The 22,781-nt window shown below is 37.4% G+C and overlaps 1 protein-coding gene across 7 annotated transcripts in view; it reads right to left on the bottom strand.

Annotated features, from left to right (window-relative positions):
• SFSWAP (splicing factor SWAP) overlaps nucleotides 1-22,164 on the bottom strand; it is a 49,269-nt gene extending 27,105 nt beyond the window's left edge. The window contains exons 1-12 of one of the 7 annotated variants that reach the window (XM_069871178.1): nucleotides 21,731-22,160; nucleotides 19,067-19,236; nucleotides 18,408-18,545; nucleotides 15,237-15,322; nucleotides 10,943-11,168; nucleotides 10,386-10,501; nucleotides 9,385-9,520; nucleotides 6,569-6,806; nucleotides 6,203-6,334; nucleotides 5,757-5,850; nucleotides 3,301-3,478; nucleotides 526-759 (exon numbers count right to left, since the gene is read on the bottom strand). In XM_069871178.1, coding sequence (XP_069727279.1) covers nucleotides 526-759; nucleotides 3,301-3,478; nucleotides 5,757-5,850; nucleotides 6,203-6,334; nucleotides 6,569-6,806; nucleotides 9,385-9,520; nucleotides 10,386-10,501; nucleotides 10,943-11,168; nucleotides 15,237-15,322; nucleotides 18,408-18,545; nucleotides 19,067-19,236; nucleotides 21,731-21,993 — 2,011 coding nt within the window. In that variant the 5' untranslated portion in view covers nucleotides 21,994-22,160. Of the gene's footprint in view, nucleotides 1-525; nucleotides 760-3,300; nucleotides 3,479-5,756; nucleotides 5,851-6,202; nucleotides 6,335-6,568; nucleotides 6,807-9,384; nucleotides 9,521-10,385; nucleotides 10,502-10,942; nucleotides 11,169-15,236; nucleotides 15,323-18,407; nucleotides 18,546-19,066; nucleotides 20,960-21,730 lie in introns of those variants that run through there. The other 6 variants (XM_069871177.1, XM_069871179.1, XM_069871182.1 and 3 more) reach the window with 6 other exon arrangements.
• Between the last annotated feature and the right edge of the window lie 617 nt (nucleotides 22,165-22,781).

A 22,781-nucleotide genomic window follows, 5' to 3' on the forward strand; every position in this document is an offset into this window, starting at 1 on the left:
AGCATACCCTTCTGCCCTAACATTCATAAACACAGTAACAGGAAAAGCCCACATAAAGAAAGACTTAATGGTATTGCACTGTAAGAGCAACAAAACATCAAAAAGGCTGTATTAGTCTATATGGGAGTGCTACAGCTGAAAAACAGCTTGAAGCATTTTATTACTCTCCAAAGAAAATGAGAAATAGACATGCCTTTTTCTGGGCTTTTTAAAAAATGCAGTCTGGAAAATAGAAGTTTAGTGTTTTACTTAGAGGTTTTAATGGAAAAATAAAATATAATTCAGAAATATTATGGATTGGGCAAAGCACTGAACTGCCGAGTATGTTTGATTTTGGCTGAGCATTCAATGAAGATTTCATTCTTAGGAAGAAGTAGGAAATCGTGGGAAAAGAATTCTGATTCCTGTTAACACCACACAGTGAAGTCTGAAATACTTAAAATGCCATACTTATTCACATGACAGTTTTGTAGTTTGCCTGAAGCACTCAATATTTCATTTGGTTTTCAGTGTAACATGGGATACCTTGCTTAGCTTCCAACTCCTCCTGTGTAAGCTGAGGCTTTTTCTCTTCAGTAGCAGTACAAGGAACAGTAACCGCTGGAGTATGATTTGAAGCACTATTAGCATTTTCTTGGCCTTCCTTGCCCTCTTCTCCCTCCTCATCACTGTCATCATCTAATTTAACACGGTTTTTCTCCAAAGGAAGAAGGTCATTTTCTTTGGCCTTGATCGCAAAGCTTATTGGAGCAAACGATGCTGTGAATGAATAGGTAAGATTTTACACATCATTAGATTACCCTAGAAAGTAGGTCGCATATCTTGACTTTATCAATTACTCATGCACACTCTACCAGAAAGAGACTTGTACCACCCTTACGTTATGCTAATCACTTTGGGGGAAAGGACAACACCATTTTTGGTTTTTTTTTGTCTTAAAACACCAAATGTTGGAAACCTCATTTGCCACATAAAGATCTATCTCAAAGTCTTTTTCTAATACTTCAGGGGCAGCAGGGAAAAAGAAAGGTACTCTAAACCAATTCAGGAATTACATTTCCTAAGGCGAGATAAAGAATTTCACACTCTGTCCCACATAAACCTTAGTTTCAGTACTACTTCTTTCCCCAGATGAACAATCTACACTCCCATGGCTAAAGATGAAAACACTGCTCAGGCTCCTATCTGACACGCCACAGTATGATACAGTCCCTTATGTTTCCTTCACACCATATCAATGGTTTGCACAACAATAGCATTTGGCAGGTTCACAGAACAGTATCTAAAGACTTATTTCCATCCATACGAAAATTAATTACTTCGGGGAATTAACAACATTTCATTACAGGAGGTACAAACGCCAAAGCTAAATACTCTTCCCCAAATGTCTTAGCTAGTCTTGCTGTAGCAAGATTGGTGGTCAACTTTCCTTTCACGCAGCCCCTAGTACAGCAACATAGAAGGACACACACACTCATGCCAGCACGCTCCAAGGAAAAAGAATACATGTAAAAAACGTGGACTATCACAATAAAAAGGAAACTGGAGACCATTTAAAGCTAGGTTGTACTAATGGATCTTCAAAAAATATTAAGCACAACTAATACATTAGTATGTTAAAATCTGAACAAATCCTTCTGCGTCACAGCATTCTCCTTGGATGCCTTTTAAGAACCATTTACTGAAAAGAAATACCCCCACAGAATTAATCTCTAAAACATTTATCCAAAGTGCAACTTCTGAGAATAAAGAATGGAATTTCTCACATATCTCAAGCACACCAACCTACTATCATATGTTCTGCTGAAACATCTGTCTTACTCAGGACGTCTTTTGCATATATATCCTGTAAGATTTCAGTTAGGGAAATTTAAATACAATAATTAAATTACATACCAAGATTTATAAAATGTAAGTTTTGCATCTTGTAATTCTGGGGAAAGGAAACTGGGTCAGAAATAAAGAACTTGAGAATTCCAAGAGAAGACCTATTATAACAGTGATTTTCTAACTTTTTCAATGACAAAACAAATCCTAAAATGGGTTTTGCCACCTCATATGCAGAAGAAAAATGCAGCGCGGTTGTTATGTCTGTCTTGTAGCCAACTACTGTATTTAGGTTAGAAGAAAGTGGAATTTGTACTGTATTAGAGGAAACGAAAATGAGTTTATAGGAATAGGATTGTCATAAAACGACTCACTGGTTACATTCCATCATCTGAATTTGAGCAGATTATTATTATTAAAGCACTGGCTCCTGGCTGCCATTTATTAACAGCAGAACAAGAAGAAATGATATAATTTTCTGTTGTATATTACATTATCTTAATAGAGCATCTTTAAATACAGGGGAAAGCTATTCAACCTGTCCAGAGGAGAAACTGCAGAATATGGACAGCCAACCATGGCAAGAACTTGGAGCTTGCAGCCCATGGAGAGAAAGAAACTGCAGTAAGGAGCTAGAAGAGAGAATTCCAGGAGACCACAGGGAGCAGATAAACTTATCAGTAACTCAGAAAGCCACTGAAAGGGCAAGAAGGCAGAACCTATCAAGACTGTTTTTCCCATTTTTTTATTTATTTTTTTTCCCCCAGTGGCTTTCAATTCTACTTAAGAGATTTGTGTGTCTTGTTTTTATTAAAACCAAGAAATTTTAACATCTCTTTTCCTGATAGGCCAGGAAACCAGTTCTCGGGTAGAAAAACAAAAAATCACTTCCCCAACTCAGGACATTAATAGTGTGTTAGCTGACTTTGACTGGCTTCTAAGAGATCCTCGCATTTTGTCCCTCTGCTGTTGTGACTGCAAGAGGAAAAACATTCTGCTTTGACATGAAAAGGATCTTTTTTTCCAGGTTGACTAATGACTAACACAGGAAAACTGAGCAACTGAGTAATAAGTCTTGTGTACTTCCTCCATATCTATGGTTTCAAATAAGACTACTGCTTTTATTCAGAAGGAACAACTTCTTTCTTGCACAGAGCTTGGACTGTCAAATTTAAAATGACAAAAATAAGATTCTACTGGGGTTACCAATGAAAGCCTTCGACTTCGCACAAAAATGAAATAAAACAATTTCATCTGTTGGACCATAAATACCTGACAGTACGATAAGAAAGAAATATGAAAGCAATGAAATTACTTATTTCAGTCCTTTTTTGATGCTTCCAATGAAAATATTTTCTGCATGATGTAATTCTTTCCTCCACTTTTCCCCTGACTCTCCCCTCACTTGTTTTTTTCCCTGCTTAAGCAGATGCCAACACTTATTTTCACACCCAACAAATCATGCGAACATACCTTTGACCAATTTACCATCACTGACGATTTTAGAAGGAGGAACATCCTTTTTAGTTCCTGTAACTCCCTTAGCACTTGGCTCGGATGCATCTTCAGGTGCATGTTCGTCTGCAAATTGCATCTCACTTGGTGTATCACCAGCAGTATCTGCTGGAACATCTTCAGATGAAGATACTCCCTTTTCAAAAGAAACATGCAAGCTTAGGAACTGGGTGGTTCATGAAAGAATTAACACACTGTCTGTGGAGCTGCAATTTTGACAGCCATTTCAAAAATCGTATTATCAACAGCTGATTTTACATCAATAAACACTCATGATCAAAAGTCTACTTCTTATAAATAACACACTGCTTCATGTAAACACAAGCTGCAAAAACTAGAAGCCTACAGTAAGAATGTGTTGTTTTACAGCAAAAAAAAATGTTCTTTAGCTGGTACACTTTTGCCAATAATGGTTCTAAAAGTTACTATTTTAAAACGAGGCCCTAAATGCATTCACTTTTTTTCCGAAGTATATTCCTTTAGGTCTCGATCTCCAGGGTCCAGGACAGAATCCATTAAAGCTAGTTCACACCACCACAATTAACAGCTTTCCTAGTGCAGAATTGCATGATACATTCTTTACAAAATCAAGTTTTACAGGGATTAACACAGGTTAAAGTGCTTGATTTCTTCCAGCACTTTGCTGAAGAACATTTGGCCCATCAATGTTTTCTGTGTCATTAAACTGATAAAGTACAGATGTCCTGAAATTTTCAAAAGAGTAAAGAATTACTGGTTCTACTATTGCATGACTGAACCATTGAAGAAGACCTCTAAACTCATAGTATAAAAATTTTAAGATGGATAATGTAGAACATTAAGAATATTTACATGGTGAGTCAGGGGATGATATTAAGTAATTTAACATTTAAATGAGCTTCTCAATAAATAGGTTGGTTGATTTCCACTGGCTGCTGTTCAGTATACTTAATGCTGAAACATCAGGTATCGAAAAGATCCTTTCGTTGCTCCCTGCAGCCATTCCCCGACTAACAGAACTAATTTCTGAAAATCCTCGGAGGGGAAAAGCATAAGGAAATCAAGGATTTCATCCTGTATTTACTGAAGCCAGTACTACAATCTCTTATTAACTTTAATGGCCAAAAGGAGAACAATCAATTGCATTAGTTACCTATGCGTGCATTACTAAAGCATAAAGATAATATTGAAATAATTATTCTCAAAAGTTAAAGAGAATGGCATTATCTACAAAACCATGCAGCAGGAAAATATGCATTGCTACGTGACCCCAAGGGACTTAAACGAGTTTCTGCTTGCTTCTTAGCTGTACTCATCCGAACACATAAAATGCATACTTTATTATTGCACTTCAGTTAGTGTACAATTTTCCTCTAAAATAAATGTTAACAAATCCTCATTAATTACATAAGTATTATGAATTCAACCCACTAGTTTGCAAATAAGAAATTCTAGAGTAACAGTCAGCATAGTGGTACAGAATCTTGCATTTATCAACTAAATAGGATCATAGTTACCACAGCTTATCTTGAAAAAGTGTTTTCAAAACATTTTTCATTATTAAAACAAAACACTAGACACAAATGTTTCAAACAGCAAGTAGTATTGAATGTCTTCATTTTCCACAAAGCGATTTTGAGGAGTTTACCCACAGGCCTACCTTCTTCAGTTAAAGGCTCCCCAATCTAAGCCTTGAGATGGCAAATGACATAGGGCCTAAAAAAAAAATAGCTCTTTCCCATGAAAAGTTAACATCAGATCATGTATTCTGATACTATTTGCAATTTTCTTTTCAGTAAGAGAATAACCTAGTGAGATTAGCTAACATGAGAATAAACACAAGGGTGCCAAATCTGCGTATCATTTTGTAATAACATGGATCAGAAGAAGCAAAGCAAGCAGGAAATAGATGCGAGACTTTGAAAGTTCCAGTATTGTTTCAGTCAATCATGACAGGATGACTCTTTTACAAAGCCTCTCTCCGAAAAAAGCACGTCAGAAAAGTAGTTTAGCTACTGCTCTACAAATAACAAGGCACAGAGAAGGTATGTTTGTTCAAAAGCTATACCCAACCTTTATGACAACAGAACACTAATCCCAATCCTACAAAGCTCTAAAGTTCCACAAAGCACATATTCCCTTGTACGGAAAGTAGAAAGATTTTCAGGTTGCCATCTTGTATTACAACTACAGTAAGTGTCTGCTTATACTAAAAATCAAGAATTAAATATCACATCACCTCACATATCTTTATTTAAATCCTACAAAAAAACTAAAAAGCAACAACAACAAAAAAAGCACTGACGTCCTTTGCTGAACAATATCTCCAAAATTCAGAGCTCCATTTTTAAAGCATCTCATGGCAACAAAAGATAAGCAAGTCATTTTCTCACTTACAGTGCACTTTTAATATATGTACATACAAGAACACATACCTGACGGTTGTCACTACTCTCTTTCTGAAGGAAGAACTGTTTTTTAAATTCATAATAAGCATTATACTGGTGCCATGGTTGAAGGAACTCAAATCTGTGAAAAGAAAACAAAATATATGAAAATGCACATGACCACAGTAAACACCTAGAATCCTTTGCCATCTAATTTTCTCTAGCAGCTGGGATGCTATTTGACATTTGCAAGCACTGTAACTTTATGTCTAAGCCTCCAGAGGATATATATTCAGAGCATGCTTTCTAGAGTTATTTTTTTTAGGTTGGTTATTTTGAGGATTTGGCCAGTACTGCTTTGGCATTACCTTTAAGTAGGTCCCTAAATTTCCATTAAAAAAAAATGACAGTACATGATCCGCACATCCTGATAATACGTTTAAAAATTAAAACCTCAACTTTTAAAACAAAGTTAAAATAACATTTTCTCTTACCTGAGATCATTCTTGGCACGAACACTAGATTCAAATTTTATTCCATTCCTAGCAACATACTCAGCTAGCTTATCAATAACAGGTTGGATATCTGGGGGTGGAGGTATAATGGCAACCACTGGAGCAATTGCGCTGAAAACATAAAAATGCATTGTTTTTAAAAATATAACATAAACACATTGCAGTCACTAATTTTAACAGAAAACATTTACATAGAGGTTTGCTCTCTGAGCTTATTATGCAGTTAAAATGTAAACAGTGGCAAATGTTGCAGAGGAATTGCCAATAACAGAACCGTTAAAGACCTCATATTGAAGTGCAGGATGGTGACTCCCCCCAGGCAACAAGCAAACTTGTACGTCGTACCTTGTGGATGTTGTGGTTGAGGTCAACCCACTGCTGCTCTCGGTTGTGTCTGGGGGAGGGGGAGGTGTAGTACCAGGGGGTGGAGATACTGTTGCTACCCCTGTAGTGCTTGATACTGTCACCCCTGCAGGCAACGCGCTGTAGTAGGTGGCAACATCTATTCCTGGAGGTGGAGGCGCGAGGCAATAGGTTCCATCAGGTAGCATATAGTAACTATAATACATTGCTGCCACAGTTGCTGTAAAAAGACATAAGGAAAAATGTTCTAATTAGAAGAAAACCACACAATTAAAAAAAAAAAGACTCCAACATTATCGCATCGGTACAAACACATTAAGAATCCAGATTTACACAACACACTACGAAATGATATCTAAGAGAAAAAGAATGCTCATACTAACACACTTAGGACGAATAAGAACTATGTAGTTTAAGACACAAACAAAAATTACTGAAGGTCAGCTGGAAGCCAAATAGGTATGGAAAAAGAAGTAAACCAGTGGAGGACTATATTCTTCCTACTCTAATTCACCTCTGGCAGTTTAACTCAGTTAAAGCTATGTATGCATTAAGAAATGTGCATATATTCAAAACTAACATGAAGAAATTCAACCACTAATACTGATATATATATGTGTGTGTATATATATATATAAAACCACTATTGTGCTATATATGTATACTCATCAAAGCCTCAAAAAATAGAGGGATTTTGCAATTTAACACCAATACAATAAATAACTAATTTCAGCAAATTTTTCACACTAGAGGCTTCTCGAACTTGAAATACTTCTTGACAGCGCAAAGGCTTATGGCCTGCTTTCTTTAAGGACAGTGTTTTATAAATCTTTAATCAGGTTAACACTTTAAATAGCAGTTACATTACGTAAATCTACATATTTTCTGCAGACAGACATATAATACAGAGAGTATTCAGGTAAAATATTTTGAAGGATTTAGAGTAAGAGTTTACATTTCTGGAGGCAAACTTTAACCAACACATTAAATTATAATGAATTACCCTCTTAAAAGTTTCATAAATGTTCCTGTGTGGCAGTAGGCACTTCTGTCAAAGAATAAGTTATCAAGGAGAGCAGAATAAAGATCTGCTAAGTTTTAAATGCAGGGAGAGGAGTTGTGAACTTACACTTGTATTGTAACTGAATTCTAACCTCCAAGTTTGCATCATACACATTCAGATTGAAGCCTGACATGAAAATAATCAGAAAACTGACAAGCGTTATTCTTACAGAGGCAGTTATTCTCATTTTAGCTTTTCTTGAAATAACCAGTAATTTTCCATTTGTTCTCAGAAATCTTATTTCCGTTTCATTAAGCTTCTCTTAAGATACAGTTTTAAATAAAAGTCACTTCCATACATATTCCTCTCCATATAACATTCTGACAACACCTGTAATCATCTGGATGGTTCTGAACCTACAATGCATCAAAATCTACTTAGATTATTATAGTGATGCTTCTTTGCAACATTACTAAAAAAACCAAGAACTCCATCACCACGATCGCTTTGAAGTAGGACTACTTATTACCTACAAGTAATTGTGAAACCCTGACGTAGTGAAAGCTGCAATGTAAGTTTTATTCTATCTCAGTACTATCAAATAGTTAGATCCCATAAGTGAAAGGATAAGTTACATTACTTAAGAACTTTCAGAATCCTGAACAGAATTAGAGGCACATAAATCCAATTAAGTTTGACTTCACCTTTTTGAGTATCAGAGTTTACAAAATTTGCAGGAGCTTTATCTATGGCCTGTATTAAGCGACATCAAAGATAACAGACACGAGATACAACCATAGAACTTAAGATAACGTTGCTAAAAAACTTATAGCAAAATTGATTCTTGAAAGAGGTTATGTACCAGACAGTAGTTCCATTTATCTGAAATGGTTCAAGAAAAATCTAAGATTAAAGATGTAACAATAATTTGGAGATAGGAAAAAGTCGTGGTATTTTAATATCAGGCACAGCAAAAGTATTTGAGCAGGTAACTTTCCACATTGCTTGCTTATAATTTAAAATACATTATTGCTTTTGAGAAAAAATTAAAATAGAATAAAAAATGGCCTCTTGTAGCTCCCTCTCAGCTACTGTAATGAAAAATATAATTTAAAAGATCAATTTTAAACTCTGAACCTTGCATATTCCTGAATTTTATTTTCTACGCAGAACAGTGCATAGAATAAAAGGTAAAATAATTAAAGATTATAGAATTTGACTGTCTAATAAAAGACTTATTTATCTACTGTAAAATACTTACAACTTTTGAACAGAATACTATACTAAGATCTGGTTTTATAACTTCAGTGGGATCCTTCAATTTACATGATTCTACCTTTGCAGATTTTCCTTAGTGTTAAGACATTTCATCTAAATTGTTCAAAGCAGATTTATCGTCTGTATTTTCCAAGTTTTGTTTTATGGAACATGTCATGAATTCCTTCACAGGACAGTTTTATATTCAATAGCGAAGGCATTCATTAGGCTTCATTAGTAGAAACTGAAGGAAGTTATCAAAAACACCCATTAACGGTGCACTGCTAACCATACTCACAGACCAAAGATTTGCCCTCCTGCGTGCCTGCCCCCCCTCCCCATTTCTGTTTTTCCTAAGCAACTAATAATTCAACAGATACCCAGTGGAAGGATGCACCTTCAAAGATTGAGGAGACTGAAAACGAGTAAGTATTAGTTACGAACGATCACGTATGAGGCTAATTTATTTTCTTCCCACCAGCATCCACACAGAATTTATCAAGTTATGCCACCAGCTGCCTAATCGTAATGCACTTACAATCAGAAGAATATTCTGTTTGTGATGTCTGTACAGCTGCCCCATCTGTTGACTGTGGTGTAGATGAATTGTTATCTGATTGCGCTTTGCGCACCAGTGCTGCAAGTGGATGATCAGGGTCTACTACCTTCAAGGGCTGCAAAAATTTTGATAACAGAAAGAGATTAAAATCTAAAGTATGCATTTAAAGCATAATAGCATCAGCCTAATTTGGAAAACAAATTTATCTAAGTTAATTGACATCAATACTATTGTGCAAACACTGAAGTAATTTTTGTAGCTCTCACATCAGAATCCATTTCTTTTTTTTATATTTGTGGGAAAAAAGACCCAAAAATACTTCAGTGTGATCAGAAATCCATGACATGGCAGGGAGAGGGGTGGGAAGTGGGTTTCACTCTTGGTCACTTACTGCCAAGGCTAGGATAAGACACGGAACCTAACTCATCTGACTATCAGCACCACTGCCATTCCTCTGAAAGCCTCAAACGTGCACAACTATCGTCATTCCCAATATTCCATCACTGACCAAACTCAGAAAATAAAAATATCTAACACATCCAGCAAAATTTAGATTTAATGAGTATTATTAGTTCTGCTGAAATATTATTCACTGGAACCATTACTTCCTGTCAACATTTTATCTACCAAACCTAAAAAGAGAACATTCCCCCTCAGCTTAGATACAGTAGGCATTAAACATCTTAATCATTTCAGCTTCAGTTCAGGTTCTGAGGGATAAATCCTTGAGCAATGCCCTCAATACCAGAGGGCATCAGAAACAGATATATAATTCTTTATAACTGGATAAATTACAATTTAGGTACTGGAGAAAAGGTAACTTGAAAGTTTACCAAAATAGACAAGTTACTAAGATATAGGGAAAAAAAATAGTAAGATTTTTGTTAACAAAAGATCTTCATATCTGCATATTAGAATTTTTATGCCCAGGAATCAGATGCTTTACAAGGTACAAAGTAAATTTTAGTAGGGTCAGTTACCTTCATGAGCTCTTCCAGCCTACTGCATTTTTTTGATGCAAAGAGGCTTGGATGCAGATAATTTCCATCATCGTCGTCGTCATCATCATCATCTTCCTCAGATTTGACTCTTGAGTCTAAATAAAAGCAATGTTGGAATTTTATTTGTGTTTGCTATGATTTGTATTGTGAGAAAAAGAAGGTACAGGACAAGCAAGCATTCTTAAGAAACCACTGTTTTCATAAATCTGCTTATTCACAGAAAAAACAGACATGAGAAGAATACTGCTAGCCATAAATAAAACTAAAACCTAAGCACACAGACCAACTTTCCATTAGACTAGAGTTTCTAAAAGCTCCAAGATAGTAGCAGCTCTTATATCTGAAAAACCTTCTTTTCTTTTAAGAACATACTCCGATTTAAGCAAAACTTTGAATCGTCACATCAGTCTTCGTTGCAAGAGAACAACACTGCCATTGCAGCACACCAAAAAGATGTTGCTAATTTACAGAAAACGACAGTGGATGTTTCAGGGCTTCACACCCTGAAGGCATCCATTTGACAAGCAACAACTTACGTTTTTTCTCGTCTGCTTTACTTTCAGAAGGAGCAGCGTATCGTCCCTCTTTCATAGCCTTCTGAATGAATTTGTAGTAGGGATTGAGGTAGTGATCAAATCGCAAGAAGTCAAACTGGGAGTTGCGTGCTTGCTTGGCTTTTAGCATAATCTCGAACTGTGCTCCCTGCTTGCAGACAAAATTTGCAGTCCGTTCTATAATCGCATGCATCTTTGCTGTTGGTGGCTGTGGGAGTAAAATAACACATATTTGTATTTTCATAAGCAGCTCGTAAAGTGTGCTAAAACTCCAGAGGGAATTTGAAAGAGCAGTAGTTCCCTGCCCCTCTTCTCAGCTTTCTCTAGCAATTTGGTTTCATAATCACTTTCAGCTAGTGAAATCAGACCTACGCTGAAAAACACCAGTCTAAATATTCCCTAGCTACTCATTCATTTCCTTTTGCAAGACCCTCCCTTCCTATCAGCACAACTGTTTGTCATTGCATACCAGACTGAAGAGGGGAACAGATCCTGGTTGAGTTTCACCTTTTTCACAGTTACATGTAGTAAAAAATCAACTCTTTTAAGCCAGGTACTTCCCATAGGCATACAGACACTTCTGCTGGCATGAGACAGGAGGCAGATGTGTTTCTTGACATAGCAGTGCCAACTTCAAGTGGTCCTGCTACACAATACCTCAAGGAGCTCTGAAGACAACATGCATGGTCTTCCCAACAGATGTGCTTCATTCTATTATTACTGAATGTGGAAACATTGCTCCCTAACTAGAAAAGATTCTACTGTGCACTTGCTTGGAAGGCATGTGCTGTATTGAAAAAAGAATTGCAATTCCTATGTGCTGTTACATTCCCGTAAAAAGTCATTGAACACTTTAGCAACAGAAAAAAAAAGAAAATTAATAATGTTAAGCAGTATCCATGGATTTCCACTGCTGGAATCTCATGTCAGGAGCCCTGACATACCAAACCCAAGAACTGAGAACAAGAATATATTTAAAGTATGAATGAACTTCATCATTCACTGTGTTTAATTTCATACTCCGATAGCTCTGTTTTGTCTTGTGTTTAACAAATTGTAGAAACACATACTCTCTGTGCCTATAAAGACTGAAGTATCACATTAAGGATTCATTTTAACTTTGCATTTGCATTGGTCCAGATACAGAATTATGTTGCAAACCTCAGAAAACCTTTTTCAGAAGACTGGAAGCATATGAGATGGTGCTGTTTAGGGAAAAAGTCCAAATGCGGACTGCACAGCACATTTTCAGAAATTATATTCAGTCAATTGAATCCTTTACTACAACAAGTTCAACATGGAAAATAATTAATTAGTTGTTTCAAGTTTTACTTGTCCCTCTAAAACACTACCAAAGATTATTTTAATTACAGACAATGAAGTTCTCAATAAAATGAGAACAATTTGTGCACAGCCAGTTTCACTATTCATTCATCCATCAAGTTTCTCTATTTCTGCAGTTCTTGAGCATTTTGTATTTCTGCATAAGGCACAGAGATCCATAAACAAAGCTTAAAATCAGCAAGGAAGCTCAAAAACAATTGTATCTGAAATTACTATCTGGTCTTGAATTTAAAGCTGATACCAATACATGCTATAGAAAATGGGCACCATGGATATTGATGTAAATACGTTTTTAATTGACATTTGAGAGCACTAATGCCACTGATCTACAAAAGCTAAGAAATTTTAAAGCAAAAGCCATTAAATGGCAGAGATGCAGAGATCATAGGACATATTCTAGTTTGCTATTACATTTAATAAAAACACTAAGACATTTAAGCTGAGAACTTTAAATTCCTGAAAGTAAGTGTACTTGCCAAAGCAGAGGAAAAAACCCTTCTGAAAAAATACAGATGATGCAAGTGCTATTGTCTATTATCTAGCCATAAATTCTGTTCCAATCTTAAATTTGAATGTTTCATGAGTGAGTCTCCCTCACTACCAGTTAAGCAACTATCTTTCCAATCTCTGACAAGCTTGGAAAATAACTGAGTCTTATGTTGCCTCTCAGTATTCTCATCTGGAGAAGACATAGCAGTTTTCAATCTTTCCTTGTAAGTGTAACTGATAATACCCTCTTAAAGCCCACTTCCATAGCATCCACGCAGTTCTTAAAATGTGAGGGTCAGGAACACTTCTCTTGCTCGTAACCCTGACATTAATAGCCTTAAGTAGTAGAAGACCTCCTGCATCCTCGACACAATACTTCTATTCCAGAATAACATTACTGCTGCAGTTGGAGTTGCCATACGCTCAATGTCCAACAGTTCACTAAAGCCTCTGGATCTCTTTTGCAGCACTGCTGCCTAACTACTTGTTCTTCAGTTAACACCTGCACTTAGGACTGCTCTGTACTACAGGAATTATTTTATACCTGTCCTTACTGAACTTCACCTTGCAGATTGTGAATAAACTCGTCAAGCTAGCAAGCTGATTGTCAGTTTTTCTTATCTGCAAGCAGTACAGTTTTCTCTTGAAAATGATACAAAATTTCCAGGAGTCCTCCCTGTCATCATCATCAACAAATGCTGTAACTATACATGTCTTTTGATGAATATTAATTAGCAGTGAACTCCAGGAGAGACCTAGAATACCACTCAGCCATTTCCATAAAGCAGCAATGCATCTGTACAACTTTTCCAGTCACTTGTGGACTGACATAATGGTAGAGTATTTTATGATACATCTCCGATTTTTTTAAATAAGAACAGGGGAGAGTGCGAAGTATTTTATAAACATGTCTGCAAAACCACATCAATAATTTACCAGGATTTTGTCCTTCACAGCAAATGAATTAAAAAAGTAAGGAATAAATACATAAAACAGTGAAACATAATGACTTTACTAGAACGACAACAAATCAAAGGTTACAAAACAAAAAATCAACTCTTGATTCAAGGTCAAGTATAAGTTGTTTCAAGAGTCTAGAAATTTAGGTTTGATTTTTTTAAAATAAAAAACCAAATACAACCACATTTGCTTTCTTTTCATCTGAATATACCAGAGATTAATATCTGACTAAGAAATCACTTCAGCAAGCTCCACGTTGCATTTGGCAACTTGCAGGTAAAATATGCCTTAAGATTCAGAAGAAAATTCAAGCAAAGCAGCTATCTAAATCAGCAAAACCACTTTCACTAGCAGTTACTTTTACGAAACAGCATCCAAAGAGCTGCTAAATAAGCAGTTCTCACTGAGAACTCAACATTCTTATTCTAAGACTAAAGCACAACTCATAATTTAAAGGCAATAATGTATAAAAATCCTAGAAGTAGGTTTGTAAGCATTTCACTAATGAAATGTATCATGAGATTGTAAAGAAAAGTAGAGGAAGTAAAATTAGAATAAGTAACATTGCACAGTGGATTTGTTAAATAGCTCATATTTCATACAAAAACCAGAACAGGATAAAAATTTCCAATTAAAAGCTAATGAAGTAGAAAAACACTCTTAAACAAATACCCTGCATTCACTATTAGCTAATCTCAAAGAGTGCTTTGAATCTTTACTGGCTAGGGTTATAAAGTTGAGACAGCAACTCAAATGTAAATTAACATATTCACGATCACAGTAGACGAGAAATAGTATTATCTGACTTCCTACTATCTCTTATGAAAGTTGAAACAATTCAGAATACTCATGGTTACAATTGTACTCAAGCAGGTAACCTTCAGATCTCTTAGGAAAAATCCACAAGTTTCAATTAAGCTTAAAGTTTTCTATGTGGCAATTTCTGGTAACACCACATGAAGGAAAGAGCTTCTATAGGCTAATACTTTCAAGTATTTCTGAATTTGCTAGGAAAAAACTATTGATTGTCTTCTTCAATAGATTAGTTTTAAACACACCCTTTATATCTGACCACTTCCTACCCCCTTCAGACTGGGACTTGCAAGAATCCAGAAAAAAAAAAATCTTGAAAATAAGAAATCTTTTGGTTAAAAAAGTCATTTACATTTGGAATATCAACCACCTCAATAAGTACTCACTCCAAGAAAATCTGCTTTTCTCCTACATTATCTAAAATAATATCACAAGTGATACTAAATGCACTTAGCACAGGCACTACAATAATTTCAGTGTGAAGAGAAGATCCAAGAGAGTTGCTGGAACTCAAGAATTCAAGAAAGAACACCTGAAATTAAGCTACTATTTTAGAATAATCCAAAATGCACCACACTCAAGTTAATGAGGAAAAAAATAAATCAGTAAAGCACCATAAACTCCTTGGAAATTGACACAAATGTAGGTTGCATTAAATGTACATACATACCAGTTCCACATCAGAAGGTACATTCAGTCCTGGAGGGGCAACAAAAGGTTCTTCATTTTCTTCTACATTTTCTGTCTGAGCAGTTTCTATGAAAAATGACAGAATAAAATACTATAGGACAAAACATATAGAAGTACCCAAACAAAAAAATATTAAAATAAAGTCTGTCTAAGCGATGTGCAATTCAGGAATTTCTCAAATTCACCTATAACTAGAATTTGCTGGTTAAATTAAGTTACATTAAATTTAGATACAGTTCCCCTCCCTGGTGTTGTGTGTAGTTTATTTAACACTACATATATTATGTCTTAGTAGAGACATTTGGAAGAATGAAACCCTACAAACCTCAGCCGTAACTACATAACTGAAGACAAATGTATCAGACAGAAACATTCTATAATTCATTTTAACAAACATTACTTTTTGTTTTTACAAGAAAACCATGCAAAAATAAGGTGAATAATTTTCAATGTACCGGGTGAACCCTTTCCCAACAATGATTAAAATATTACAGATATCCAATAATTCTAAAGCTGATAAGACCCATTCACCTAGTCTAACTGAATTCAGTTCCCCATTAATCAACTACTGCAGCCTACACAAACAGACCTAAGTACCTTCATCAGCTTCCTAGCCCTAATGAAAGTTGTACAGGAATGTAATAGGGAGGTTATAATCCACTTTCATCACCTGCAGAGCTAAACCAGTAGTTGCCTTAATAACTGATTAAAATAAACGTTGCTGTTCAGCTGTGAGTTCAGTCTAAAGCTGGTATGGTATCTTTTAAATCAAGTTTAAGATATCCTAATATTTAACAAATTTACCACATCTAAAATAGTTATTGCTTTATAAAGGACAATCTATATGATATCTTGGTACCTGGTACACCGAAACACTCCTCTGAAAAAATTTTTGCTTTATAGATTTTCGTAATTGTAAGTGGAAGGTTTACTTCTTAATATTATCTATTCTCTTAGGTTTAAGAGAAAATGTATTCCAGTTTTATGCTAACAAATCAGATGGCACCAACTGCATGAAAACCCTACTCTAGGAACTATGGATACAGACAGCAGAACAGCCGAATCGTGCAGGAGATGCCATAGGAATTACTGTATACAAGCTCTAGCCATACAAAAAAGAGTTAATTTCTTTGTTGCTGTCTGACAGGTTGGTTTTTTTTTTCAGTTCTAAATGAACTCAAATAGTTTGGCTCCACAAAGGCACATGGAAATTTTAGCACCAAGGTTAAGGAGGAAGCAGGAGCAGACAAAGCAGAACAGGACTGTTTCTTCTGGCAGCAGCTCCAACTAACACCTGAAGTGTTCCCAGAACTACAGCCTGTAATTCACATTAATGTTATCTGCATCTTCCAATATTGGACTTTATTCTACTATGATTTATAAAAAATGAATTTTAAGTATTTATAGTCCTGTATTATTGGACATTTTTACCATATAGCAATCTATTAAAAGTCTGTACAGTTCAACTACAGCAAAACATGACGCTGATGTTTCTAACTCACTTTTGCTTCAAGTACTTTCCCCCTGCCTCCAAGTGCTACAAGTATTACTGGAGAATGCCCCTTTCTTACTCATCATTACTAAAAATTTTTTTGAACATAGGAGAGTTTAGCAAGAAAGTTCACAACTGAGACAGTGTTCTAATCATCTTCTATGATGATCTCCTACTTCTTGTCAGCAGCACTGAGAATTCCCACATTACATGGCAAGATTTTGTAATAGCTTAGTAATCTTCTATACTGCATCAAAAATTAATTAACTAAATATTAACTTGTTGAAAAAACAGGTAGTTCAATCTCTCTTTGCCAATGACTAAGTCATGACATTTTAACATTACTCCTAAAAATATGACTTCATTAAAACTGAAATCCATTATTCTAGATATCTCATCAGTCCAGGAAAAAAAAAATCAAGTAGAGCAATCCAGACAACCTGAACTCACAACAGCTCTCTTACCAAATGACACTGGAATTTTTATTTATTTCTTATACACTTGATCAAAAGTAGATTCCATAATACTATGGCACATTTTCACACAGTTTTGCACAGGCCTCCTAAAATACAGGCAGCCTGTAAGGTTCCACAGTTTCCCTTTTTAGTGATCAACAGAGAGGACATTCAATTTTTTATTTGCTATACATTAGAGAAAGACGGGGGAGCCAAAATGCAAACATGCTCCTCTCGATCATCCCTGCTTTTTCTGTATATAATCACAGATCCACACAACATGCAAAACAACCCTACAATAAGAAACACTCCAAACTGCATGCAAAGAGAACTTGGAAACTGCTATTTCCTGATAGAATCTATCAGACAAATGGGAACGAAACAAACAAAATAAACCCCAGAAACAGACAACTTAATTTGGCATCAGTACTGAGTACAGGAGAAACGCTTGGTAGAATTCAAGTAACTTGGACACTGCTCTAACACAACCTCCCCCACACCGCAGCAAAATCCACCAAAATCCATTTTGTCCAAAATCATCCTCACTGTAGCACACACCCAGGTGAAAAAGGCACATCTCAGAGCATGGTAACCCACCAATAAACAGTAAGACAAGCTGACCACTAATTAAACAGTCCTCACTTTAATAAGACATAGCTAAGAGACACTTGAAAACTTTCTTAAGACTTCATGTTAAAAATGCAAGGTTACTGTAATGAGAGATGGAAACATCAGAACTTGAACTCTGTATCTTTTAGAATCATGGAGAGGGGCACACCATGTTGAAGAGATTAATTTATAATTAAGAAGACAAAATATAAACTATAAAAAAAGAGATATTCTGGCTAATTATAATTTTGTTTGTAATAATACTTTCCTTCTTGACCAAGAAGTATATTGGTAGCAGGCAGCATGTGATGAATTACTAGATTTTTTTCTGAATAAGAATCTCCAAGAGAGCAGTATTAAATTTCCTATCCCGAATACTGCAGCATTGACTGCGCCACAGTAGGAAGCATTTAGATACATCAACAGCGAAGTCTGCACAAACTTAATAGCACATCTCCATAAAGATCTTGCTGAACTGTTTTGAGATTTTTCACAGGCATTTTAATGAAATGTATTTTCAACTGTCAGCTGCAAAAGAAAGACAAAGTTGGTACGTTCTTCTTGTCAATTAACCATTGCTGGTTTTACCCCTCACCTCTTTGTTTTGCAGGCTGATGCTCCTCCTCTTCAGTGGGTTCTGAAGGGTCATAATAATCACTGCCATAACTGAATCCCACTGCATTGTAGGTACCATCCTCTGCCAAAGCTTCACTCAGTCTTTTATATTCCTCCTCTTGAAGAAAAATGCAATTACCAATCATTAGAATGTATTTAAAAGCCACTTTCTTAAAAATAAAAAATATTTCTTACTTTACTTCTTAAATGAGAAGGTTTCACCGAATCATTTTAACTTTCATTAAAAATTGAATAGAAAATGCAGCATATACATATGCTGACCATTTATTTCTTCCTGAAGAGATAAAGGCTGTAGGTTAAAACATTCTAATAGAATTATGCATACAAAAGCACAGAATTTAATTTATACAACACTAAGAAAGACGCAGAATGTGTTTATTTTGTTTTTTGGGGGTCTGAAATCCCAGTCTGCCCTCAGAATCTGTGCAATTTCTGTGTGGCTCTATATTTAAACTATCCTGAGGTCCTCTCACATACGCAAAGACTCCTGTTTTTCGAATCCACTGGGTACTGTCAAGATAACATCAGAAAAAGAGAGTATAAAATTAGGAGTAAAGTTAATTTCATAATTATTTATTTAAACATGTGCTAAACTCAGGAAGTTTCCTTGAGCAATACCTTGCCTCGCCTCCTCCTCAAGCAAGTCCGTATGCAAGGCTAAATACCTCTCTTCATCACAGAGGGCTTCTATTCTAGCTTCCTCTTCAGATAATTGATAATCTCTGTTCCATGTGGAATATTCAGCATCGTATTCAGAAAGGTCATGTAGGTGACCACGCCCATCGTACCTGCAAGATGAAACCGCTGGTCAATGCAAAAAACTTAGGGCTTAGGTTTATGCGTCTACTTAAATACTTACCCATTAAAAATGAAAAAAAAATACTTATATGTTAAAGCATATTTCCTTTTAGAAGTTACGTTTAATTTTGCTAATCATTTGTCACCAACTATTGAAAATTTGATTAAAGTCTAAATTCCTCTCAGAGAAACTAATAAATTATTACAATTAAAGGCAAAGGTATCATTTAATAGTTTAAGTGGGATCCATTTCCTTAACAGCTCTTACCGTACGTGCTTCAACCAACCAATCAATGTCACTTGCAAAATACGTTTTTTCTGGAAAGTCAAATAGCTTACATTCACACAAACCCGAATACATAAATACCTATCCGTAAGAACCAAACGGTCGAAATTTCCTCGCTTCTTTCTGCTAGTCCCGAACTCTCAGGAGATATCTTCACCATAGAAACTTGCGTCCATTGGAGGTAAAATCATGGCTAGGCTCGGCCCCTAGCCATTTGGCTGAGGAAATAAGTTCTGGGTTATGTGATAGAGAGACACACATACATAGGAACAGTAACATATACATGCAATTTAAGGAGGTTCACCGTAAAAACGGCAAAGATCAATGATGTAAAGTTCCTTTCTACTAAGCAGAAACAATTTTTTTTTTGCAGGAAAAGCTCTGCATTGGGATAATGTTTATGCATCAGTAAGAGAAACTGATTGAGAAGTAAAGTGACAGTAAAGTCGACTCCGCTGAGGTGTCTTCCCACACACAACTCTTGACTTGTGCCAACTTGCTAGACCAAAAACAAAGAAAGTAAATATTCTTATAGCAAAAAGTTAATGAAACACGTGGGTCTGGTTAATCAAGCTCTGCCCACAGGCCACCTTCAGCCCATGTCTTCTCATAGCAATGTGCTTTTCTCAAAATGGTGAAAAGGAAGACTTCCTGCTGCTGCTGGAGATAAAAAGAATCTAAGCTTCCAAAGGAGTTTATAAGATTAGTAGTTGTAAGCTACCTCCACTTACAAATGTAAGTTAGCTGGATTTTTTGGTACTACACGTACATACATGCACATACTTAGTTTTTGCTCCCAACAACTTCTGTAACAATAGTAAATTGCGTTACTGTTGCACAGGACCACAAGATTGGCTTAAATCTCTAATGAAGTCTGCCACAAAAGTGATCTGGATTAGAAGTGCTCATCGTAACACTTCTATTCTGAAGTAATTCTGAAATTAAACATAGGTATAAACGTATATAGTTGTTTTTTCATGTCTTTGTGTTTATTCAAATTTAACAGATTAATTTCAAACATAACTGGTGGTGTAAATTCCAAATTGTGCAGGGTCATCTTTTTTTCACCAGTCTTATGGAAGGAAATGAGAAGACCTTCCTTTACTGATTTTTCTTCTAAGCCAAATACAGTTGCAAAATCAGAACAAGAAAAAACACGTACAGCACCAAAACAATGATGAAATTGAGGGAACAAATATCTATAGTATGTCATGTAATCTTTGTCAAACCCAAATCCTTCCATCTTTCCCACTGAGCTTTTCAAGGTCAGCCACAATTCACACTGTGCTCCACTCAAATGCACCCAACTTGACCTCCCATTTTCAATCTCTCTCTCCAAGAAAATACTCAGAAAACTAATTCTGAATAAATGTGTTTCTAAATCCCACCCTGCACTGCCATAACAACTTAGAGACACCCTCAACCACCACCCTCACTCCCCACAAAAAATCAAAACAAATTTTATTCTCTTCAAGGTATTATTATCTCTGGCTGTGAATCTGTACCTACTGAAAACAACAAAAGAAAACCATTTTGGACATAAATTTCAAAAGGCAAGCAGCCAAAATTAAAGCCATGCTGCCCAATGTAGTGAATCATGGCACAAGGAAAATGCAATTAGGCCAAGAATTGCTACTGAGGTATCCCAGCAACAGCCTGCAGTCAGATTATGGAGAAGAAGTAAGAAATTCCCATCTCCTTCAAGGTAGGCAAGTACCTTCACACACCCTACACTACACCTTTCTCACTTAGAGAACACAAAAAGTGCCTAATATATCTTCCCATGCAATAATGTTCCCTTGGTTTCCAGGTACGAAAAGATTATGTCTGTAGTTTGCCCTGAAAAGGAACAGCTGATACCCACCCTCCACTCCACTCTGCAAACCCTCCAAAGCAAGCAGGGCAGAAAGACCCAACACACAGCAACTGCCAGATAAAGAGGCAGCTCCCAACGCTGTGGACACAGGGAACCCCAAGTTCCTGCTGCCGGGTGGCAGCCCTTCAGTCTTACGAAGGCAGCACTCGACGCATTCTGCCAGGAGCTGCCCTCCAGCTCTGTCAGGGAAGATGCCCAAACGTCTGCTAGAGCGAACCCTTCGCTCATCCCCCGCCCTCATTTGCCCACAGCATAAGGGGAGGAACAGACAGAGGCTATAACAGAAGATCTCGCAGCAGTCTGGGGGTTGTGTTACACCGACCTATCGATCATGATCTTGGGGTCTCCCATCCAAGGAATAAGGTGTCGCCCCTGCTCCTGGTACTGAGCCTTCTCATCATCTCGGAACAGCTTGCAGGCATAGCCGAACACCAGCAGCTCCACACGGCTATTCCCACCTCCACCTCCTCCTCCTCCACCTCCTCCGGGGGGCCCGGGGACCGCTGCCCCGCCTGACAACAACATCAGGGGCGGTGGGCCTGCTTCTTCTGCGGTCCGTCGAGAACCTCCGGCCCCTCCGTACATCACCAGGAGATGCAGCGAGGAGGAGGAAACTCGCAGTAACAACGACTGTCCGAGGAGCGAGTCCCCCAGAAGGCCGGGCCCGCACTAAACTCCCCAGCTCCAGAGCACCACAGTCGCCATCACCCGAAACAAAATGGCGACCCTTCCGCTTCCGCTCGCGGCGCGGGGGCTCCTGGCGGGAGACAGATTCGCTACCGGCACGTTCTGGGCAGCCCGAGCGTGAAATCGGAGGGAAGCGCGGAGCGGTGAGTCTCTGTGCAACCCGCAGGGCAACGCGGCGTTCGGCGGCACCGGCCGAGGATTGTGACGCCACAGCTGTGACGAAAGTGCGGAAACAGACAGTGAGGAGCGGCGGGGGCGGGGCCCGGGCTGCTCCTGGGAGGGGCGTGGCCTATAGGTGAACGGCCTGAGCCAGAGGGGGGCGTGGCTTCCAGGAGGGGGCGTGGCCTTTTTAGGGACAGCGTGAGGAAAGAGGCGGGACTTCTAGCATGGGGGCGTGGTCTTGGCGAGGAAGGGGCGTGGCTTATCAGTGAGTAACGCGTGCTGGTCGGAGGGGGCGTGGCTTATCATGAGAGGGGCGTGGTCTGTGAGAAGGGGGCGTGGCCTCGACCGCTCCTCTGGGGGCGGGGAGGGGCGTGGGGAGGGAGGCAGAGGGCTGTGCTGCTGGGGAAGGCCTCTCAGGAAAAAAAAAAACCCGCATATATTAGACTATTTATGCGAAAAACCTGCATTAACGTCCCATATTGCCTACCTCAGGGTTATTATTTTCATTGTGCTTCCAGAAGTTG

Source organism: Phaenicophaeus curvirostris, chromosome 17 (genome assembly GCF_032191515.1).
Source record: "Phaenicophaeus curvirostris isolate KB17595 chromosome 17, BPBGC_Pcur_1.0, whole genome shotgun sequence".
NCBI classification, from domain to species: domain Eukaryota; kingdom Metazoa; phylum Chordata; class Aves; order Cuculiformes; family Cuculidae; genus Phaenicophaeus; species Phaenicophaeus curvirostris.